This window comes from Microcebus murinus, chromosome 9 (assembly GCF_040939455.1).
Source record: "Microcebus murinus isolate Inina chromosome 9, M.murinus_Inina_mat1.0, whole genome shotgun sequence".
In the NCBI taxonomy this organism is placed as follows: Eukaryota; Metazoa; Chordata; class Mammalia; order Primates; family Cheirogaleidae; genus Microcebus; species Microcebus murinus.
This window is the reverse complement of record NC_134112.1, coordinates 89,041,537-89,063,599: the sequence shown is the minus strand read 5'-3', so window position 1 is coordinate 89,063,599 and position 22,063 is coordinate 89,041,537. Positions and strand designations below refer to the sequence as shown.

The window sequence follows — 22,063 nt, the reverse complement described above, 5'->3', positions numbered from 1 at the left end:
TGTCCATGCGTTGATAAGGCACTGATTTTTTTTTCCTTTTGTTCTTTTTCTAACACTGATTTTTTTTTATTCCCTGTGATTATAAAAGCAATACATAGTCATATAAAAATTAGGAAAATACAACAATTTAACCACCTAGGGAAAAATCACAATTAATGTTTTTGGACATCTTTTAAGCTTTTTTTGCTTATATGCAAATATATAACTTCCAAAATTTGGCATCAAATAACATTATTTGTAGCCTTTTTTTTTCCCCCTTAAAATAGCATGAATATTTATTGATGGCTGAAAAGCCTGGGACCAGTGTTCCCGTGAAACACTGAGAACCTCTCCATGTTACACTGGAAGTTTCTCCACCTTCCATGAGGTTGCCTCACAGAGTGTCGGGAAGGTGGAGACAACACGAGAGTATGCATCGGTTCAAAGGTTATCAGTTGATCAAAGTTAATCACTTTGTGTTTGTGGTAATACATCTTATAAAGCGGAAACATGCTTTAGCTATGTTCTGGTTTTAAGCATGTCAGCCATCTCTTATTAGAGGTTGAATTAATTAGAGTTGGTTCAACGATGTCAAGGTTAGCGGTCAAAATCAACCTGTGACGGATACAGTTTTCCATGAGCAGCTTAGCAGGTGTAGTCTCCGTGACAGGGCTTATTTGTTTTTGTTTCCATAATGATAAATACTAGTCTAGGGTCTCGTCTGCTTCACCTATGTAAGTTAAAAAAAAACAAAAAACAAAAGCCAATCAGGGTGTGTGTGCCCTTCCTGTTTGGATTATTGACATCTGCCTTGGGCACGTGGCCCACTGACAATCGTCCTCTCTGTCTCCCCGAGGCCAGATTTGGAACACCTTCTTCCACGGGCGATATCTCATCCTACTCATGGGCATCTTCTCCATCTACACGGGCTTGATCTACAACGACTGCTTCTCCAAGTCTTTGAACATCTTTGGCTCTTCTTGGAGTGTCCGACCCATGTTCAGAAATGGCACGTGGAAGTAAGTTTGCAGACAAAGGTGGCTCATTTTCTGGCCATCCAGGTGGCCTCAATGGGATTGTTTTCATGGTGGCTCTGTTCAGAAGTGCACCTGCAAATTCAACAAATAATTCAGTTTTATCTACTGAATTCAGGACCTTGTGCCACTTCTTCGGTTTCTGTGCTGGTAACTGCGATACATAGAAATAGTTTCTAAGATTTCAGCTCAGTTGGCTCAATTGGCATGGTGGCTGCATACCTGTAGTCCCAGCGACTTGGGAGGTCAAGGGAGGAGTATCCCTTGAGCCCAGGAGTTCAAGTCCAGCCTGGGCAACATAGCAAGACCCCACCTCTTAACAAAGTAAGCTCAGTTAAATATATATTATAGAGTACATATCATGTACCAGGCACTATGGAGAAAACAAGTGATAGAGCAGGTATAAACCAAGCATCACAGGGGAACCATAGAATCAGGGCTTCCTGGAGAAGTTGGCTTTGAAATAGACTTCGCTCTGGCCGGGACCTAGAGGAAGGGTGACAGACAGAGGGCCCTGGAGGATGGGAACCTCGAGGGGAGCAAATAGAAATTTTGACGACCTTGCGATTTTGGGGGACTTAGGCTGTGCGTATCACATAACCTGAGATACTCGCCGTAGTTTCAGGGCTAATTTGCAAAACCTACAAATCCTAGGTGACACTTCCAGACACCTTTCTGCCCAGCTCCTAGGGGGTCAGATGGTAATTTCTGTAGCTTCAGCACCTACGACAATACTGGGCACAGGTTTCCCTGCCTCATTCTGGAACTTCCAGCTGAAATACGTTTGGAGGCTGTATTTGAGAAGGGAAGACTGAAGGACAGCGAAGGCCGAGATATGTGAACATATTTAAAATTGACCTTCCCATCTTTCCCCTCTTAAGCGTGGTGGGATTCTAGAATTTCCATTGAAGGAAATCCCAGGGTTTTACTTGCTCACCTGAATCTGTAGCAAACATGAATGGAGGAGAGAATAAACAATCTCACCCAAGCATTTTTCAGTTAGAAAAGATATAATCCAAGGTTCCTTTTAACTGGGAGCTTTCCTGGGGGCATTTTAAGAGCTCGCCGCGGATGCCGGGTGAGGACTGCGGGGACCGCAGCATCTTCACAGCGGGTCAGTCGCGGCGGTCCAGGTGCCTTCCCTCTGCGTTTCTCCGCTCGGCCCGAGTTCCCTGCAGCAGAGGTCGGGAATGTTATAATAAATACATACAGAAATATTTTCCAGAATTACATACAGATGGCTATGTCCATGGTCCCTTTCCTTTCCTTTCCTTTCCTTTCCTTTCCTTTCCTTTCCTTTCCTTTCCTTTCCTTTCCTTTCCTTTCCTTTCCTTTCCTTTCCTTTCCTTTCCTTTCCTTTCCTTTCCTTTCCTTTCCTTTCCTCTTTCCTTTCCTTTTCTTTCCTTTCCTTTCCTTTCCTTTCCTCTTTTCTTTTCTTTTTTCTTTTCTTTTCTTTGCAATTAGTATCCTAAAGAGACACCTAGAAGAACAAAACTTTCATAAATTTAAAAACACATTACTTAATTTTCCTTTTTAGATTAAACTCATAAACATAGAGATGAGCTCTGAAACATATTAAATCCTCATAATGTCACCAACCCGCCAACATGAAATCTCACGTCCCCTGGAGTGCGAGTGTGAACAGCCCAGGTGGGCTGGCTTGTTGCCGCTCTGCGGACAGGTGTCCCCTAAGTGGCCTCTCCCCCAAGTCAAGCCTCTTCAGTGACACTGGAGCCCGGGGCTGGGAGACGCTCAGCCACGTCCCCAGGTGTCACTGGTGTGAAGCAGAACCTCATTATCAGTGAGGCAGAAGAAAATCACGTCACCGTCAGAGCTGAAGTACACAGCAAGCTGGCGTCTGCCACCAGCCACGGCCTGAGTCTTGGGCCTGCTTCCCTGACCACTGACAGTGTCCTTCAGCCCAAGACCACTGGAGACTTGCCTGTAGTCACCCACATTGGGGTTGCTGACTCCACGAGACGAGCAGGGAAAACTACATCGCAGTGAGAGGGTATGAAGAAAGACTTTGAGGATTTGGCCTGTGTTCGGATGGGGTCATGTTTGGTCACTTTTGCGGTCTGGACCGTGTCTTTCTTTTTGCCTGTTGTGTCTGGGCATGACTGCGGTGTCTTGTTTTTTCTTGCTGCGTCACAGTCCCAAGGTGACCCTGTTGGTGTTCTGTGAAATTGTTTACGTTCGGCAGGACCCGTGGCTTAGCTGTGGGTGCCAGGCCGGTTCCCTCCTGTCGGGGGTGACTTTTCTCTTTGTGAGCCCACAAACACGCCTCTGCTCGTGTATCCCGGCTGTTTGCACTGGGGACACCGTTGGACGGGGTGCACGTCCGGAATAGCGAATCAGGCAGCTGTCCCCACTGTGCCTTGAGGGCCCGGGCCCAGGCTTCCCGACCCCCTCGGCTGCTACCACAGACCCCCAGCACATTGTGGCAGAAGAGAGGGACTCACTTCTGGGCAGCCCGTCAAGATTGTCAGGTCTCTGTTCTTCAGTGTTTCAAATACTCATTCCCCGGGCCCTTCCACAGATGCATGCAGTTAAAGAAAATTAACTCCTAATGTTCTTATCCTCTTGAGGCTTGCAAAGACAGAGAGTAAGAAATTTCTTCCCATTGACATTCGTGCTTCTGGGTAAACATGGGACACAAATTTAAAGGCATTCAATGGACTACAATTTTTTAGGGTTATATTTCACAGAGCTTGAACTCTGTCTGTAACTAGCCAATTCATGCTTCAGGGTCATGAATGTTCCCCATGGAGACTTCCCTGGCTTGTGCCTGGGCTGGGGTTTCTTTCTCTCCTACGTGTTCCATCCTCCCTGCTCTGACCTCTTTCCTGACGTGCTACGACTCCTCCTTCTCGTTACTGTACCACACCAGGCTGAGAGCTCTTTGGAAACTCGGACTATGAACTCCTGGGGGGTCAGATGGTAATTTCTGTAGCTTCAGCACCTACGACAATACTGGGCACATAGTAGGTATTCAACACCCATTCACGGAGCAATTGAATAAACCACACTGAAGAGTTGCACCCACAGCTGGGCTTTGATTGGCAAGTTTATGACTGGTGACACTGTCGTATTTCCTCTGCCTTTGGTTGATCGTTGTTTCTCCCCCCCCCCTTCTGCTTCGGAAGTGCTCACGTAATGGAGACGAATTCACTTCTACAGCTGGACCCAGCCATGCCAGGAGTGTATTCTGGAAATCCATACCCATTTGGGATTGATCCGGTAATAATGTCTTCTTAAGTTAAATATTTATTATGTAAAATGTCTCTGGATAGAGAAGAAAATGCCAAAACCTGTCAAATCAACAAACGTGCTGAGGGAGGTAGAATAACTTGTACTGGGGGTTTTTGTGACACACAGGGACAGGTTCAGGTAAATGTTCTACCTGCATCCTCTCCCCAGCTCTGGGGTCATTTTCTATACAGTTCCCCAAACATCTTTCTCTTTCTCCATCAGTTATACCCATGGTGGTTAATGATTGCTTCTTTAAAAGGGCCTTGATTGCCTGGAAGGTCTGCGCACTAGATAAGCCTTTTAGCATCCTAATCAAGTTCCCCACTTTGGCATTTTCTTGCAGCGGTTCACATCTCTCTTTTTCCTAAAAAAAAAAAAAAAGTATTGCTTTTATTTTTGCTTTTATTTCATAGAATTGACACGTGTTGTTTTAAAAGAGGTATGTGCTTCCTTTCATTTATTTGCTTGTTTTATTTATCTCAGTCAACTAGATTTGAGCAAAATTCAAGCAAAACAAAGGTGCTTCCTTGTAGCCTTTGGGTACAAAGGGGATTTGAGGAGAGACACGTGCCCATTCCTGTAAAGCTGTGCATGCATAATGGCCCGGTGCATGCTGCCACCAGGTGGCAGCCTTGTGCTCCAAATGAGTATAAACCTGAACTTGGCAAATGCCGTCCATAAATATTTAATATTTCCTCTATGCTCTCTCTTTGTGGCAGAGAACCTGAGGCCTCAGCTGTAGCTGCTGACAGTGGACAGCAAAGGCCCCCATAATTGGCTCTCTAGTCCCTCCCATGTTCAGGGTCACCTCCTCTTCAGTTTTCTAGGGTCCTTTTATTGTCTTCCTACCTCCTTGCCCTCATAAAAACAGAAGCTTTGCCCGGGATCTGTTTATACTGGCCACCCAGGAGCACTCGCATTCTAAGTTTTATCAAAACTGGTTAAGTCCTTGAAAGCTGGTTTGGAAGCTGCAAAATGCTAAAAAAAACAAAAACAAATGTGAGTTGTTATTTTTGTAGACTGGAAGGCTTTATCCTTGGTCAAATGAAATTTTATGAGCAGTCAGCAGGCTGCAGAGAGGCACAGAGAGGGTGGTTCTAGGGTCTGGTTGATCTCCCTTAGGCTCTCACTGCTACGACAATCTTCCCTGTTCCCTTCATTGCCCACGTCTAACTCATCAGCAAATCCCACCTGCCCGATTCTGTTCCTCAGACAGAGCTGGGCTATAGTGTTTCACATTTCAGAACTGAGTGGTCCAGAGTTTCTGCTCTGTGTGCAATTTTGTCACCTGCCCACAAATTAGGTAAAAAGAAAAAAAAAGAAAAAGTGTCAGAGTGAAAGAGAAGGTGGGATGTTGAATATGATAAATGTTTTTCCTACTAACATTTAGAATTTTGAAATTTTCTGGCTTTTTTATCCTAGGATAATATATATGTATATATATGTGATTTTTATTATTTTTTTTTATTTTTATTTTTTTATTTTTTTTTATTTTGAGGACTATTCATTGCAATATATGTGATTTTTAAAATCTACAAAATATTGTATCAAAAAAGAAAGGCAGGAGTTGCCTTTCCTCCTGTTCCTGTTCCTGCAGTCTATTCCTCAGAGACAGCCACTGTAACAGAACATTTCTGTGCCTGTGTTAGTACTTGTGTTATATCTATTAATAAGGGTTTAAGTTTTGCATAATGGAAATTTCTACAGTGCATTTATTGACTATGTTCAACATCGATTTGTGAACCAAATCACAAAATATTTGGCCCTCATCATAGCTGGCCTTAAGGTGTTTCTAAATATTTTGTGATAAATGAACATAACGCAATGGTTAAGAGCCCCTGCTCTGAAATCAGACTGCCTATGTTTACATCTTGGCTTTTCTATTGACTTGTCCTGTGATTTTGAGCAAGTTAAGATTTCTGTATGTTTTCTCACCTGTGAAATGGACATAATAACAGCCCTAACTACTAGGGCTATTCAGCAGATGAAATTATTTTTACATGTAAAACCCCCAGAACGCAGTCCAGGACATAAACGTGGTAAATGCTCCATAAATGTTAGTTGCTATCGTATTATTTCTTTTTAGGTGTGTAAGTAACTTAATCTTCCTGAGATTATGGTAAATCCCCTTGTCTATAAAATGGGAATAATTATATCTCATAGAGTTTTTTGTTAGAATTAAATGAGATAAATACATCTAAAGAGCTTAGTATATGTGCCTGGTACTTAACTATTGACATTTTTAGCTGGTCAGATTTGGCTGGGTCTAAAGCGTGCTGGTAACCCCGCCCTTGCCACGTGAGTGCTCCCAAGGGACTGGCCAGCCAGGCGGGCATGGGAAGGCCAGAGGCAGACGTGGTGAGGCTTAGATGCCAGGGCAGATGCAAGGGTGGAAGAGCTGCCTCTGTGTTTGGGCACCTGTTGCTGGAGTCCCTTCTCTTACCCTCTCAGCAGCAGCCTCCTTAGTGGGTGCCCAGCTGGTAGCTGTGCAAGACATTGCAGAGGAAGAATCAGTGAGAGGTAGTGCTGGCCGTGTGGTGTGTGTGTGTGTGTGTCTGTGCACATGTTGTGGGGGACAAGGTGACTATGTATTATAGCTGTGCATGGTTGGATGTCGACCCCTTTACAGAAGCAGAGAAGTTAGGAGGAGGAAGTCATTTAGGAGGCAAGGTGAGAGGCCTTTGTGGCTTTGTTACCTTTGAGATGCAGCAGAGCCAACCCTGTGTCTAGCAGGCAGCTTGGGATGTGTCTAAAGTTCAGGTGGGGTCAGGGTTAGGAGCAAGGGTGGGAGTGGAGACCCCGGGGATGCTGAGATTTCTGGGAAAGAGGAACATTAGTGACTGGGGTCATTGATCAACGAGAGACCGCCCAGTGTGCCTGCTCTGTGCTACTGTTTCATTTGGGGCAGGACAGGTACATGTGTCCCCCACCTTGCATGCCTGGCAGTGCTGTTTAAAACAGGCACCATGCAGAAGGCAGGGACCGTGTCTTACCCATCGTGCTCAGTAACATTGGCTACAGGACAGGGCGTGGGGAGGTGCTCTGTGATGTGAAGTGCTATAGACATTCAGAGCGAAAGGTGTATTATTAGAAAGGGCTGCACACATTCACGGGCCAGCGATCTCCTGGCCATAATTAAGGAAACTGAGGCAGGTTTGAGATCCCTCCGTGTTTCAGATTAGCTTCTCGTTCAGTACAGGGGAAGAATCATGTAGGATTTTTCTCTCCAGTTTTCTTCTAGCAACTTGATAAAGGCACAGTAGGTTCTGACACTTTTGTCATTAAATTGCATTTATAGAGGGCTTCATCCTTTTCCTTTTCCGAGCCTAAAACGCATGCATTGAGCCGGACTGAAATTTGGAAATGCAGTTCCCAGAGCGACGTGCTCAGGGGAGATCGAGCTGTAGACCCCAACTCTAGTAGAATTTCTAAGGCCCTGTCTCACACGCTCCTTGTCTCCTTTCCCATTCAGATCTGGAACTTGGCGTCAAACAAACTCACGTTTTTGAACTCCTATAAGATGAAGATGTCGGTTATCCTGGGGATTGTCCAGATGGTTTTTGGCGTCATCCTCAGCCTGTTCAATCACGTGTAAGTTTCCTGATTCCCATGTGCCTGTTCTTTCCGATCACACTCCTGATGAGTGGTGGCAGAGCCACCAGTTGGGACCTGCATCCCTCTGTACAGGTTCCCGTCCTACGGGGATCACTTCCCAAGCGGCCGGGAACGGCAGCGCCTGTTTCTCCCGAGCAAAGTCTCTCAAAAGCGAGTGCACCTCTCAGCCCAGAAATATTCGAGGGTTCAAAAAAGACTGGGAAGCCCACAGCACCTGAACGGCCTAGGTTGGTGCTATTAACATGTCCAGGCTTATCTCCCACCAAATGGGCCAAGAGGGACATAAGCAACTCTTGGCCAAGGTGCTGTCAGCTTCTGTATCCCATCTGGTGTCATTTCTCCCAACTGGCAGCAGCCCCTCTCTCTTGCTTCTTGGGTTGTTGATGTTGTCCTGTCTGTTCCTTTCCTTCGATCAAGATCCGTGGCTGGAAAGCATCTTAAACTTATTTGTGGGCCGGGCGCGGTGGCTCACGCCTGTAATCCTAGCACTTTGGGAGGCCGAGGTGGGCGGATTTCTCAAGGTCAGGAGTTCGAAACCAGCCTGAGCGAGACCCCGTCTCTACCAAAAATAGAAATAAATTAATTGACCAACTAAAAATATATATACAAAAAATTAGCCGGGCATGGTGGTGCATGCCTGTAGTCCCAGCTACTCGGGAGGCTAAGGCAGTAGGATCGCTGAGCCCCGGAGTTTGAGGTTGCTGTGAGCCAGGCTGACGCCACGGCACTCACTCTAGCCTGGGCAACAAAGTGAGACTCTGTCTCAAAAAAAAAAAAAAAAATTTATTTGTGCTAAAGGTATAAATGTTTGAAAATAGCTTCGAATGTGGCCATTTGCACGGGTGGACGTGGCCGCTGACCTGTAGGTGCTGCTGAAATCCCACTGCCGTGTAATTTGAGTAGTGGGGGCTGCGCAGTGCCACAGAAGTGATGCTGGGTTTGGAATCCAAAGTTTCAGTCCTGGTTCCACCTCCCAGGAGTTATGCGATCATAGATGCGTTGCTTAACATCTCTGAGAGTATTGTTTTCAATAAAATGGGAGTATGTGGTCAGAATGGGTTGGGTTGTTCTGTAATAACAAACAGCCTCCAAATCTCAGTGGCTTAAGACCATGGCACATGTCCATCATGGGCCCAGCAGGGCTCTGCTCCTGTCACCCTCACACCAGGACCTGGGCTGATGGGCAGCCGCCACCTGGAGGTGAGTCAATGAGTTCCACATTGACTGTTAAAACTTCTGCCCAGGAGTGACACATGCCACTTCTGTCCCCATTTTGGGGGCCAGTCACATGGTGATGTTCGACTTGGGAGGTCATAGAAGTACTAGTCTATGTGGAAATATTTAATGAGCAGAAATATTTAATGAGCAAACTCACAAGCTACTCTGTTATTGCTACTGTCCATGTGAAAGTGCTGTGAGGATTAAATGAAAGATAATTCTGGAAAGTGCTTTTGGGACTAGACTGTCAGGGGCATCATTGTATGTCAGGCAGGCCTCGACTGTCTTTAGCAATCCTGTTTGATCATGAAATTCCCCCTTTCCCTCATATAACTCTTGCAATTGACAAGGGATATGAGGGTCCTTTCTGACATTTTCACTTGGAAGCTCCCATTTTAGCCTTGTGAGACCGTATCCTAGAGCAGGAGTTGGCAACCTTGCTTTGCAAAGGGCTGGATAATAAATATTTCAGGCTCTGCGGGCCATATGGTCTCTGTTGCAACTACAGCTGCTCCTTGACTTACGATGGGGTTAGATCCTGATAAACCCAAGTAAGTTGAAAACACCCTAAGTTGGAAATGCATTTAACCCTTTGGACTCGCTTGCTTTTTTCTCGATTCCTTTATTCTACTCAGGATTTAATTTTTTAAATACCCCAGATTTTACAAAGCATGGCAGTAGAATAAAAAACTTGAGTTTCTTTTCATATAAACTTATTTATTTGGATTTTTTTATATTTCAAATTATTGATACATTCAAAGAGTAATTTTAATCTATAATTTTTGCCAACCGTGTCGAGTCACACTCGACATCCGAGTGCAAAGTGTTAGTACACGTAACATACTGAACATCATAGCCTAGCCTAGCTCACCTTCAATGTACACAGGACACTTACAGTTGGGCAAAACCATCTAACACAAAGCCTATTTTTATAATAAAGTATTAAATGTTTCGTGTAATTTATTGAATACTGTACTGAAAGTGAAAAACAGAGTGGTCGTATGGGTACTGCCATAAAAATCAAAAAACGTTAAGTTGAACCAAGGTAAGGTGGGGACTGTCTATACCCAAATCTAGCGTCACAGCGTGAAAGCAGCCATGGACAATATGTAAATGAGTGAACATGGCTTTGTTCCAATAAAACTTTATTTATAAACACTGAACTTTGAATTTTTTATCATTTGCATATATCATAAAATATTCTTCTTTTTTATTTTTTCCCCAACCATTTAAAAATGTAACAACCATTCTTAACTTCCAGGCTGTACAAAAACGGTGACGGGCTTGATCTGGCCTGTGGGCCCTGTTTGCTGACCTCTATCTTAGCGCATTCTTAGGAAAAAACCTTCAAGTCCCCATTCTGTATCCTTTTCCTTTCCCCGTGTTAACGGGAGCTGGCTCCGCATGTGACGCTGTGGTCAGATCACCACCTCTGTACGTGAGCATGACCTTCCCTTTAGATGTTATCTTCTAGACCGTGGTTCCCTCCGGACCTTCCGTGCAAAAGCACTTTCCGATATTTCCTTTTCCTCCTCTCCTATCCATCCGCACGTGGCTGCTGTTTGCTGGGCGGGGGCGGGGGGACACCGCCGTTTGCCAGCAGTGCTATTAAAAAAAATGAACATTTTGTGCTTCGAGAGAATAATTAAGTCCTAATGTTCCCTCAGTGTTCTATCTTACACGTGTGTTTGTTTTTCACCCCCAGATACTTCAGAAAAACTCTCAACATCATTCTGCAATTTATCCCTGAGATGATTTTTATCCTGTGTCTGTTTGGATACCTGGTTTTCATGATCATTTTCAAATGGTGCCACTTTGATGTCCACGGGTCTCAGCACGCCCCCAGCATCCTCATCCACTTCATCAACATGTTTCTGTTTAATTACGGCGACCCCTCCAATGCACCCCTGTACGAGCACCAGGTATTTCTGTTTCGTGTTCTTCTTTATCCACTCAATTGTGTCAAACTTCTCTCATACTCTTGAGTACTGCCGAGAGCAGTTATCTGCAAGACTGAGCCATCTTATCACCCAGTGAATTGTGTTGCATTCTTTACATTTCAAAAGGTCCTTATTAAATGACTGTACAAGCGCTGAGCAAGTGCAAGCACCATGGTGCAGCTCCAGCCATTCCTGCCGGGGTGACACCCGAGAGGGGTGGTTACTGGGAGGTTGAAAATTGGCTTGCACGGTGGCTACGAAGAAACAATACATTTCAAATTGATTGGCTTGAAACTGTAAACTGCTCTAAATAGCACCTTAACATTTAATAATCTTTTATTCAACAAGTTCACAAGAGTGTCAACTGGAACAGAATCAAGGAGTCCCTCTGTTCACGTGGGGAGTAGGTGCCTAGAAAACTATGAACCAAACTCGTGCTCTTCTCTGCACTTCCAAGGCTAGGGGGAGAGGCTTTATTTCATTCTGTGGACTACTTCCATTTTTTTTTTTCCAGCTTCTTTATCGACTTAATATTTTATTTTTAAAAAGTATCAATGTCCCATTAGAGCTAGATATAAAAATAGCTCAATGAGTAATTCTTTGATAAGACCAACACAGTAGTTTTTCCCCCTGGCCTCTCCCAAGGATCAACCTGATAATATTGTGTGAAGGTAGTTTTTTACTAACAAGGTACGTTTATGTAGGTTCTGATTCCCCTGGACCGAGCTCTGTGGCTGGTTTCGCAAAGCCGGGTGACCTCTGAGGGCAAAGGTTGTCTCCCCGTGAGGTGCACACTGGGTGGCCTGGCTAAAGTCATGTCTCTCTGTGGCCATCCCCATTCTCACAGCTTTGATTCCTATTTGTGCCCTCCTCCCCTACACAAGCATCAATAATAAGAAGGAAAAAATGGCCAGAGTTTTCATAAGGAATGATTTCAGATGATAATCAGAGAAGCAACAGCCTCCAACAGCTCTCTTGTGGTGTCCCATCTTACCTACGGTGGCACCTACCGTGACACATGGATGGTAACTAGAAACCACCCCCAGAATGCTGGCACGGCCTGAGTGCGTTTTGAAGGTTCATTTGCTCCGTGCTGGAGTCTAAATGCAAGTCTGTTTGCATTTCCCAAGCAAGTCTTCTCTTTTAGGCAGAGGACTCAGATTCACCAAATATTTCGTGTGCTAACTGCTTTCATAATGACTGAAGTGCTCACTCAGTCTGAAATACACACTGAGCATTGCACAGTGAATGGCTTTTCCAACTTTTTTCCACTCGAAAGCATCTGGAGTTGGCTGGTTTCCCCGTGCCCTCGTATGAAGAGGAATTTTCTTGACACAGTTTGAAGTTTCCGTAACCTCATTTTGGGGTCATGCAGCTGGAAGAGACAGTGTGAGTTAATAGAGTCCCTCCCCAACATTGCCCTGGCTGTCTCTGAATATCAAAGGAGGAGCTATGTGTATACGTCTCTCCGATTGCTTTGCACATCATCAGGAAAAAGCCTTCTTGTATAAAAATGGGCACATGGCAATGAAGCTGCGCCGTGTGCAGGGGCTGGGACGGGCCAGTGCAGCCCAAGTTCATGGGGTCCACTACCTTTTTTTGGCATTTAAAAGTGGAGCAAGGATGGAAGACTGAAGATAAAATGTTCCCACTGTTATCAGGCTAAATCTTGTTACACTTGGGATAATAAATCGTCTCCTGTCGTTCCCTGAGAGCTTGGTCACGACAGTTGGAGAAATGTGAAGGCTCAAGAAACCTTTTTCCTTCTCCTTCGAGCTCCCCATTCCCACTGCTTTTCCATAGCTCTGACCCAGCCTTCTGGGGCTTTCTGGTTCTTTTGGCAATAGCAGCTCTGACTTGCTCCTCCAAACTGGTCACTGGGGAGTGTATAAAAGAGGGGGCCAGGCGTGAGGATGTAAAGACCATCCCAAGCAGGTGACAGCCGGGGACTCCTGGTTCCCACAGAGGCAGGGAGGCTGCAGGGGCCTCCTTCCAAGGGGAGCTGTGAGAGAGGCCAGACACAAGTTCCGATGGGTACCCCACAACCTGGCAGGTAGCTCACCCATGTCACGGGGATAAAAGTCAGGTGGCAATTTTTTTTTTTTTTAAGAGAGAGAAAGCAGCTCACGCCTGTAATCCTAGCACTCTGGGAGGCCGAGGCAGGCAGATTGCTCAAGGTCAGGAGTTCGAAACCAGCCTGAGCAAGAGCGAGACCCCGTCTCTACTATAAATAGAAAGAAATTAATTGCCCAACTAATATATATAGAAAAAATTAGCCGGGCATGGTGGTGCATGCTAGTCCCAGCTACTGGGGAGGCTGAGGCAGTAGGATTGCTTGAACCCAGGAGTTTGAGGTTGCTGTGAGCTAGGCTGATGCCACGGCACTCACTCTAGCCTGGGCAACAAAGTGAGACTCTGTCTCAAAAAAAAAAAAAGAGAGAGAAAGCAAGATGGTTCAGATAATTATGTAGTATTAGAAATATAAAATTACCAATGGAACAATGTTTGTCACTTAAAGTGACCCAAGGACTTTGGGGTACAGTGTGACCTGAAAAGCCATGGGACCTGCCACAGTCTTCATCCAGAGCCAGGGGAAACTGCCCCCATGGAACAGAGCTAAGGGAACAAGGGCTGCCTTTAGCATGTGTCTCACGAGCCCTTGTTCACAAGACTGCTTGCGTATGACGCAAGTATATACTAAGGCGCTACTTAGAGAGGAAGGGGTAAACAGAGTGAGTTCCCAATGTCTACCCTGTGTTGGAAACTGGGCACCACTGGACGGACATGTCTCTGTTTGCAACAGGAATGTCACAGATGAAAAGGTGAATGGATTCACTGAAACGCTTTAGGCCTCAAAATGTGGTGCTACTGCAGTGACCCATATTTATTGTGTTTATCATATGAAGAATGCTGTGCGGTCACATTAAAATGATGGGATGTCACCATTTTGGTCTTGCAGCAAGAAGTCCAAAGTTTCTTTGTTATTATGGCTTTGATTTCTGTGCCGTGGATGCTTCTGATTAAGCCATTTATTCTCAGAGCCAATCACCGGAAATCCCAGGTAAGGGCGATTCGTTTCAATTCTCCCACTCTGGGTAGGAAAGCGGGTCGCGGGTCATCTGGGCTTTAAAGAGAGTTCTGGGCTTCAGGAGCTGGAGGACGGTGGGGAGGCCCTGAGGAATGGACCTGCCCAGGTGTGTTTCCTTCCATAGCACTGGGCTTTTCTGTTGGGCCCCTTACTTCCAGTGTAAGACTCTATTACAGGCAAGTGTGTCCAAATCGTACATCCTGCAAACTTATCTCCGGCGTCTGTGCGCTGAGTCTAGTGGGAGTTAATGATTTGCAAGGTTCTGAACATGCTTGTTGTATTAATTGAAAAGAAGAGTGTTTTACTATAGTTTAACTTTTATTTATTTATTTAGAGACAGAGTCGCTCTCTGTTGCCCGGGCTAGAGTGCTGTGGCGTCAGCCTAGCTCACAGCAACCTCAAACTCCTGGGCTCAAGCCATCCTCCTGCCTCAGCCTCCTGAGTAGCTGGAACTACAGGCATGCATCACCATGCCCAGATAATTTTTTCTGTATACTTTTAGTTGGCCAATTAATTTATTTTCTGTTTTTAGTAGAGATGGGGTCTTGCTCTTGCTCAGGCTGGTTTCAAACTTCTGACCTTGAGCAATCCGCCCGCCTCGGCCTCTCAGAGAGCTAGGATTACAGGCACGAGCCGCTGTGCCCAGCCACTATAGTTTTACTCTTTAGATGAATATTAAAAATTATTTTTCATTAGTATTCTAAAGGTATGAGATTTTACTATATTATGTCTTTTAATATATTAAATAATATATTAATAATATATTATATATAATATAATAATATATTTTACTATATTTATGTCTCACAGATTGTGTCAGGGAATTGGAGTAGTAAACAAATTCAGATAGGTCAGTTTTTATTTGTGATTTGTTTTCCCCTGATTGCCAAATACCAGTTTCAGCCCATTCTCCCTTTTATCCAAACTGCTCCTGAGCCTCCTATTTACTGAAGGGGAGAAGGAGTTTAATAGCGGCCTATATGAAATGGGATTTAGGAAGATTAACCTCCCCAAGGACATCAGAGTCTGGCTATGACGCACGAACGCCGTTTGAGATAATCGTTCTGTGCTTTCCTCCATTAGTGTAAAACATTAAGTGGAATGTGTGGAGACCACGCATGTTTTGAATGGTTGCAGATATGTTCAGATTAAATTCTATTTTTCTAATATCTTTGTTGTTTACTGGCCTGGAGGGCAGTAGAATCAGGGGCCTAGACGTGGTGAGACTCGAGTCCGGGAGGTTTATTGCTATGCGATGCCCCATTTCCCTGTCACCTGCCTCTTCTCCCACTGTCTTGTTATTTCCTGCCGGTCTGATGAGTTGCGAATCCCGGGTGAAATACAGTCTAGGTGGGATGTGTGTAAAGAGGAAGACTTCCTTGTTCATTGTTTGGTTCATTGGTGGTTGGGTGGATGCCTGTCCAAACAGGTGACCAGGTATTTCAAAGGAAGGTGGCAAATACCTGTTTGGAGACATAGATGCAGTTTTTTTATATTTTTATTTGGAAACTCAACCCGTCCATAAGCCCAGGGCCAGGTTACTGCCGGCTCACCTAGGTCCTAGGACGCTAAAGTAAGAGCTTGTCTTGCTCTGTGCATCACACAAGCAGTTGCGGATCTCACAGTGGCCGATTTCTCCCTTCACCCACTGGATGGCTTGAACAGTTGGAAATAGGGAGGGTTTTCCTAGGCTGCCATCATGGGTGGCAGCTCTTAAAGGACTCTTGGTAACAGGAGCTCTTGAAGACTGCCTGCAGGCCTGTCTCCTTGGCCCTTGGGGTGCACGACTGTCAGTTGGTTCCTTAGACTGCCAGTTAGGGTCTTGGTGGTTCTTTTTCACATTAGAAACGTTACTACCTCCATCAAGAGATGGCTCTATAATGAATCATTAAAACAAAAATGAATAATTTTAGGCCCTATTTCTGCCATAGATGCTGAGGGGAGAATGGCGTGGATTGTCTTTGTTTTCCCCTTCTGTTAAATGTTTGCAAACATGCATTTAGAGTTGTAATAAAGAATTGCATTTCCCTAAAAAAAAAAAATGAATAATTTTTTTTTTTTTTTTTTTTTGAGATAGAGTCTTACTTTGTTGACCAGGCTAGAGTGCCGTGGCATCAGCCTAGCTCACAGCAACCTCAAATTCCTGGGCTCAAGCAATCCTCCTGCCTCAGCCTACCGAGTAGCTGGGACTACAGGCATGTGCCACCATGCCCAGCTGATTTTTTCTATATATTTTTAGTTGGCCAATTAATTTGTTTCTATTTTTAGTAGAGACTGGGTCTCGCTCTTGCTCAGGCTGGTTTCGAACTCCTGACCTTGGGCAATCCGCCTGCCTTGGCCTTCCAGAGTGCTAGGATTACAGGCGTGAGCATGATGGCATGATTTGGCTCCTCCCCCAGGAATCCCTACAGACCTAAGAGAGATAAACACATTTGTTCTGATGGACCTCAGAGGACATGAGCAGAGGTCCCGTCTATTCAGCCTCTTCTATAACCCTAGGTCCGGGGTCTCTGCAGACTATGGTCTGGAAAGCCCTTCGCTAGGGGCCCCCTAACGTGGCCAGCTCCCTGGACCAGCTGGGCCCCCACGTTGTGTTTCTCCTTCTGACTTGCCATGTGGACCCAGGTGCCCCTGTTCCCACATTTCAGGTCATAGTGAAGTAACTTTGCGTTTTCATTTAAAATCTTTACAATGGCATGTGTGTTTTTTATGGTAAACGTTACTGAAGCACAACATAAATACAGAAAAATGCAGAAGTGACAAGGGCACCGATCAGTGAGGTGTCACACGTGAGCACGTTCATGTCACCAGCACTCGCATCAAGACACAGGTCATCCTCAGAACCCACAGTCCCCTGCGCCTCCTCCCTGTCACTCTCTCACCCCAACCGCAGCTGTTGTCCTGGTTCGTTTTGCCTGTACTTGAACTTTATGTAAATAGAATCATCCAGAATGTCATCTTCTGGAAGATCTGACTTCTCTCATCCAACATTCCAGTATTAGTAATTGCAAATACTGACACTCTAAACATCCTTGGATATATCTTTGAGTACATGTGTTTTCATTTTATTTATTTTAGAGACAGGGTCTCCCTTTGTCACCTGGGCTAGAGAGCAGTGGCCTGATCATAGCTCACTGCAGCCTCAAACTCCTGGGCTCAAGCGATCCTCCCACCTCAGTCTCCCCAGTAACTGGGACTACACCCAGCTAATTTTTCCACTTTTTGTAGAGATGGGGTCTCACTATGCTGCCCAGGCTGGTCTCAAACTCCTGGCCTCAAGTGATCATCCCACTTTGGCCTCCCAAAGTACTGGGATTATAGGCATGAGCCACTGTGCCTGGCCAGCACAGGTGTTTTTAGAAAGTTGCCCATAGCTAATTTACAATTATTGCTACACATTTTATTTTACACGGCAACCAGCTTAAGCATCGTTGATTTTAGTAAGGGGACTGCAAGTATATTTTGACTGAAAAGAAGATAGCCACTAGGATTCACAAAGCCCAATGTCACACTTCTAAAAAATTATTTGTTTTTGGCCGGGGGTGGTGGCTCACGCCTGTAATCCTAGCACTCTGAGAGGCTGAGGCAGGCGGATTGCTCAAGGTCAGGAGTTTGAAACCAGCCTGAGCAAGAGCGAGACCCTGTCTCTACCATAAATAGAAAGAAATTAATTGGCCAACTAATATATATAGAAAAAATTATCTGGGCATTGTGGCACATGCCTGTAGTCCCAGCTACTCAGGAGGCTGAGGCAGGAGGATTGCTTGAGCCCAGGAGTTTGAGGTTGCTGTGAGCTAGGCTGATGCCACGGCACTCTAGCCCGGGCAACAGAGTAAGACTCTATCTCAAAAAAAAAAAAAAAAAATTATTCATTTTTGTTTTAATGATTCATTTAAACCTGTTCAAGGATAGTGAGCAGAAAAGGCTAGAGTTTAGGGTTAGAAATGGGGATACTATTTCTTATATATCTTCTTTGATATTTTCCTCTTTAAGTTGAAGGAGGGAGAGGGAGAAAACAGGCTTTCAAGAAGACAAGTGTGACATTAACTTGAACCACATTCCCTCCCCGTGGGGCAAGGAGCCACAAGTCTTAGGGAAAGCCTTACCCAGCGTCCCCTCTTGGCACCCGGCACCCTGGAATTCCTGTCCAAATGGACATGAGCCCACTGCCGGGTCCCGCCAAGGCCTTTTCCCTCAGTCTCCTGCGGTCAGACCGTGTCACTGGCATGGCCACCCCTAGACGCTCAGGCGTGTGCGGGAGTATGACGTTGTGGGCAGGGGCGTCACCTGTGTACGCACAAGGCCCTGGTCATGAGGCAGGAAACCGGAGGTGAGAAGAGGGCGCCGTGGTCCAGAGCCAGCCCTCCCTCGCTGCCACGGCCTGGCTTTGGACGCTGACTTTGAACCTGGCCTTCCAAGTTCTTATGAGGATTGATTTTTCAAGCTAGAAGGCTAGCACATTTGATTTAGGAGTTTGTTGGCTTGATTTATAACTTTTAAATATTTCAACATATGGCATGTGGACTTCCATGTGTACCTTTGCCCAGGGTCCTCCAAATATTAAGTGCAGCCCTGCGAAAGAAAGAGAGGTAAAGATATTTTTGTTGCCCAATTTACAGTACTCCACCCATGAAATGATTCTAGGAAAAACTCTGGGCACGGGACATTAAGCTTCTTAGCAACTTGAAAGAAATATTCCACTCAAACTTAGGGGTGAAACGAGGCCAAGTGGAATGGTGACTATACCTGGATTTTTTTTTCCTTAAAGTTTTTTGTAAGCTATTTTTATAAAGTGAGATTTTTTATTTAAAATAGTGTTCATGTGTCAGAAAAATCATTAATCTCTCTTAGTTATAATTTTGCCCAGAGAAATTTGGCTGTTCAGGTCACAAGGCGCTATGTCAAAGGTACAGCTATGATTTCTGACAGTGTGTATTTCTTTGAAGAACAGAAAAGCACTTTTGTGCAGTATTGCTTACTGCCGAGACCGTGTATGGTTCGACACGTTCTGGAGTGCCGTGGGGCGCACACTCTCGAGTCAGACTCCCGGGTCTGCTTCCTGGCTTTGCTGGCCTTGCCTGCTATGTGATCTCGGGCACACTGCCTAACTTTCCTGGGCTGCAGCTTACTTCGTGGTAAAATGGGGCGATAACTGTCCTTACGTAAAATGGTCGTTACAAAAGCTAAATGAGATAGTATGGAGTTTAGAACAGTGTCTGTGTGTAGCTGATATTTTGTAGATAACTGTTATAATTCTAAGGCTGAGTCCAGCACGCTCTTCATTTCCTTGCTTGCCGACAGCTGCAGGCATCTGTGATCCAGGAAGATGCCGCTGAGGACATTGAAGGTGACAGGTCCAGCCCTGCCAGCAGCTCTGGTCAGAGGACTTCTGCAGGGGCCCACGGGGCTCAGGACGACCATGAGGAAGAGGTATCTGTGACTGGACCACCCGAGGAAGACTCCCAGTGTGCACAGACTCCAGAAGTGGAATCTGGTCTCCGCAGCGCCGGGGCCGGGGCGCTCGGCCGCCAGAGCGGGCACAGACGGTAGAGCTGGGCGGGTCTGGGCGCCCCTCCTGGGCAGCAGCCTGTCCTGATGGGTCACAAGAGGCTGGGAAGGTCCCAGGGAGGGGGAACATCTAAGAGGCTCAGAACAGCTATTTACCAACCAATCTGGGAGCATTTTACTATTTTAGCCCAAGCACTGCCCTATGTGTAAGTGTGGGTGAAATCGGCCTCGAGTCTCCTGACACGGAAGGTCCTTCGTGTTCCCGAGGCTCAGGGCCACGCCCCAGGAGTGCGCTGCGTTCGTTATGGTCTCTGCCAGTTTGTGAGCAGGTCGCTGCCTCTCGGGGGACCTCCCTCGGCCTCCCGGCCCTGTGTGCGCGAGGACAGCTGTGCACACGCAGGAGCGTGGGCCGCCTTCTCCCGGGTGAAGTGGCAGTTTTTACATGATGGCTGAAGCCAGGCACCATCCCGAGTCCCGGGCTGAGGTTTTGGCCTGAGCTCGTTCTCGTTCGGGAGTGAGGACTGGGTTCCCACGAGGGCCACAGATGCCGTCAGTGGCTCCATTTGTGGTTTTAGGTGCTTACTAAAAAAAGTGTTCATTTGATCGATTAGAATCACTAACACATCTAGATCATGGGAAATTTTTCCAACAAGATTCCAGGTACACAGAGTAACCCATGGTAGTGGCTGTCGATATCCCCAAGTCCGTCAGACCTGCTGGAATGTTCTAGAATAAAACCTGACCCACACATCTTCCAACACATCAAGTCCCAGTCCTGTCCAGTGCAACCTCCATCCTCCGTTCCTCTCTTGCTCTAAATACATATCCGGGCAATTTCCACCTCCTCTGCAAACTGGCCACATCTGTTTGGGCAACTGCGGCCTCCGTTCCAGGCCATCTCTCCTGTGGGATGGGGCCCAGGTCTCCCAGCAAGTTCTTCTCCTGCCTCCCTGTGAGCCCAACTCGAGGGTAAGGCCACCAAGGTCTCCAGGCCGCCAAGTCTGCCCAACGCGATTCCAGCTGTGAGTTTGGGGGCTCCCAGAGTCACCCTCACTTCAGCCCAGCTGACTCTATACTCAGGAGACCCCCACAGACTCGTTCTGCGTCAATAATTCACACAATGACTCAGAACTCGGGAAAGTGCTACACTTACAAGTATAGATTTTCGTGGTTTGGGCGGAATTTTTGGGGGAAGCAAAAGGATTGAAATCAGAGCCCGCCAAAGGCAGGGGTGATGGGGCAGAACCGGGCCTGGAGAGTTCCAAGCGTGAAGCTTGTGTCCTTAGGGACACGCGACTCTCCCAGCACGGGCGTGTGGCGACACGCGCAGGGAGCCTTGCCGCCCAGGACGCCCCCGAGCTTCCGCGTCCGGGGTTTTGTTGTGCAGGGTTGGTCGAGTGCGGCTCGCTCCCATCCCAAGGTCAGTCCCGGCCCCCTAAGCACACTGGTGGTCACCCCGGTGTGACGGCCCCACGTAAACTGGCAGGTGCCCACCAGGAGTCACCTCGTTAGCACAAACTGTCAGGTGTGGTCCCAGGGGCACTTGGGAAATGCCAGGGGTTTCGAGCCACCTCCTGGGAACCAGGACAAAGGGTTGATTCTTCCTCACACTCCGTCTCCGCCATCCCTGTCCCTCCAGTTCCTCAGAGCCGCTCCCCTCGCTGAGTGGACAGCCACCGCTTTCCGTCTTTGCCCCATAACCTCTGACCTCCGTTCCTGCCTGGACGTCTGTCCATCCTGGACATCTTGCCCGCAGCTGTGACTCCTCCAGCTTCTTTGGGCTTCTCTTTCTCATCAGCTTCTTCTTTTCGTATGTCTGGGGGAAGATGCTCCCCAGGCTGGGAGCTCCCCTTTCTGTACACCATCCCTTGTGGATTGAGATCCTCAGTTCTCCTGCAGCCCGGGGTCCCAGGTGTCCCTTTCCAGCCTGGGCTTTTCTTCCAGTCCCCATTCCCCTCTGTTGGTATGTGCTGGGAGAGTCTACACATGCGGCCCACTGTCACCCGCCTGCTCCCCTCCTCTGCCATGCCATTCTTCCAGCTGCACAGGCTGCAGGGCCTCAGAGCCCTGGGTGACAGGGGCCCCACCTGGGCAGGGGCCTTCCCTGTGCTCCCACAGTGCCCTGCTCACCTCCGTGATCGCACGTCCCTGGTGTCGCTTATAGGCTGTCCTGCCCTGGTCCACTGTGCTACTGGTGTCCCTACAAGTTTCTTCCTTTCCCGGTCACTTTCCACTCAGTTTTCTCTTGTGACTCCTCATTGCCTCCGAGTTGTTTTCTCAACTCTCCCCTTAGGTCCCCTTTCCAGAATCTTCAGTGCTGGAGCACTGTCTTCTATCCCCCACCTAAACAAGCTGCCAGTTCCAGCCAACTTCTTTCCTCCCAGACTCGAGTTAATGACATTCCCAGCCGTCTGTCCTTTCCTTACCGG

At 46.7% G+C, this 22,063-nt stretch overlaps 1 protein-coding gene across 2 annotated transcripts in view; it reads left to right on the top strand.

The window, feature by feature from the left end:
* ATP6V0A4 (ATPase H+ transporting V0 subunit a4) overlaps nucleotides 1–22,063 on the top strand; it is a 68,005-nt gene that overhangs the window by 42,595 nt on the left and 3,347 nt on the right. For both annotated transcript variants that reach the window (XM_012742708.3, XM_076006641.1), the window contains 6 exons: nucleotides 841–998; nucleotides 4,160–4,253; nucleotides 7,738–7,856; nucleotides 10,804–11,020; nucleotides 13,998–14,099; nucleotides 19,428–19,556. In XM_012742708.3, coding sequence (XP_012598162.2) covers nucleotides 841–998; nucleotides 4,160–4,253; nucleotides 7,738–7,856; nucleotides 10,804–11,020; nucleotides 13,998–14,099; nucleotides 19,428–19,556 — 819 coding nt within the window. The remainder of the gene's footprint in view (nucleotides 1–840; nucleotides 999–4,159; nucleotides 4,254–7,737; nucleotides 7,857–10,803; nucleotides 11,021–13,997; nucleotides 14,100–19,427; nucleotides 19,557–22,063) is intronic.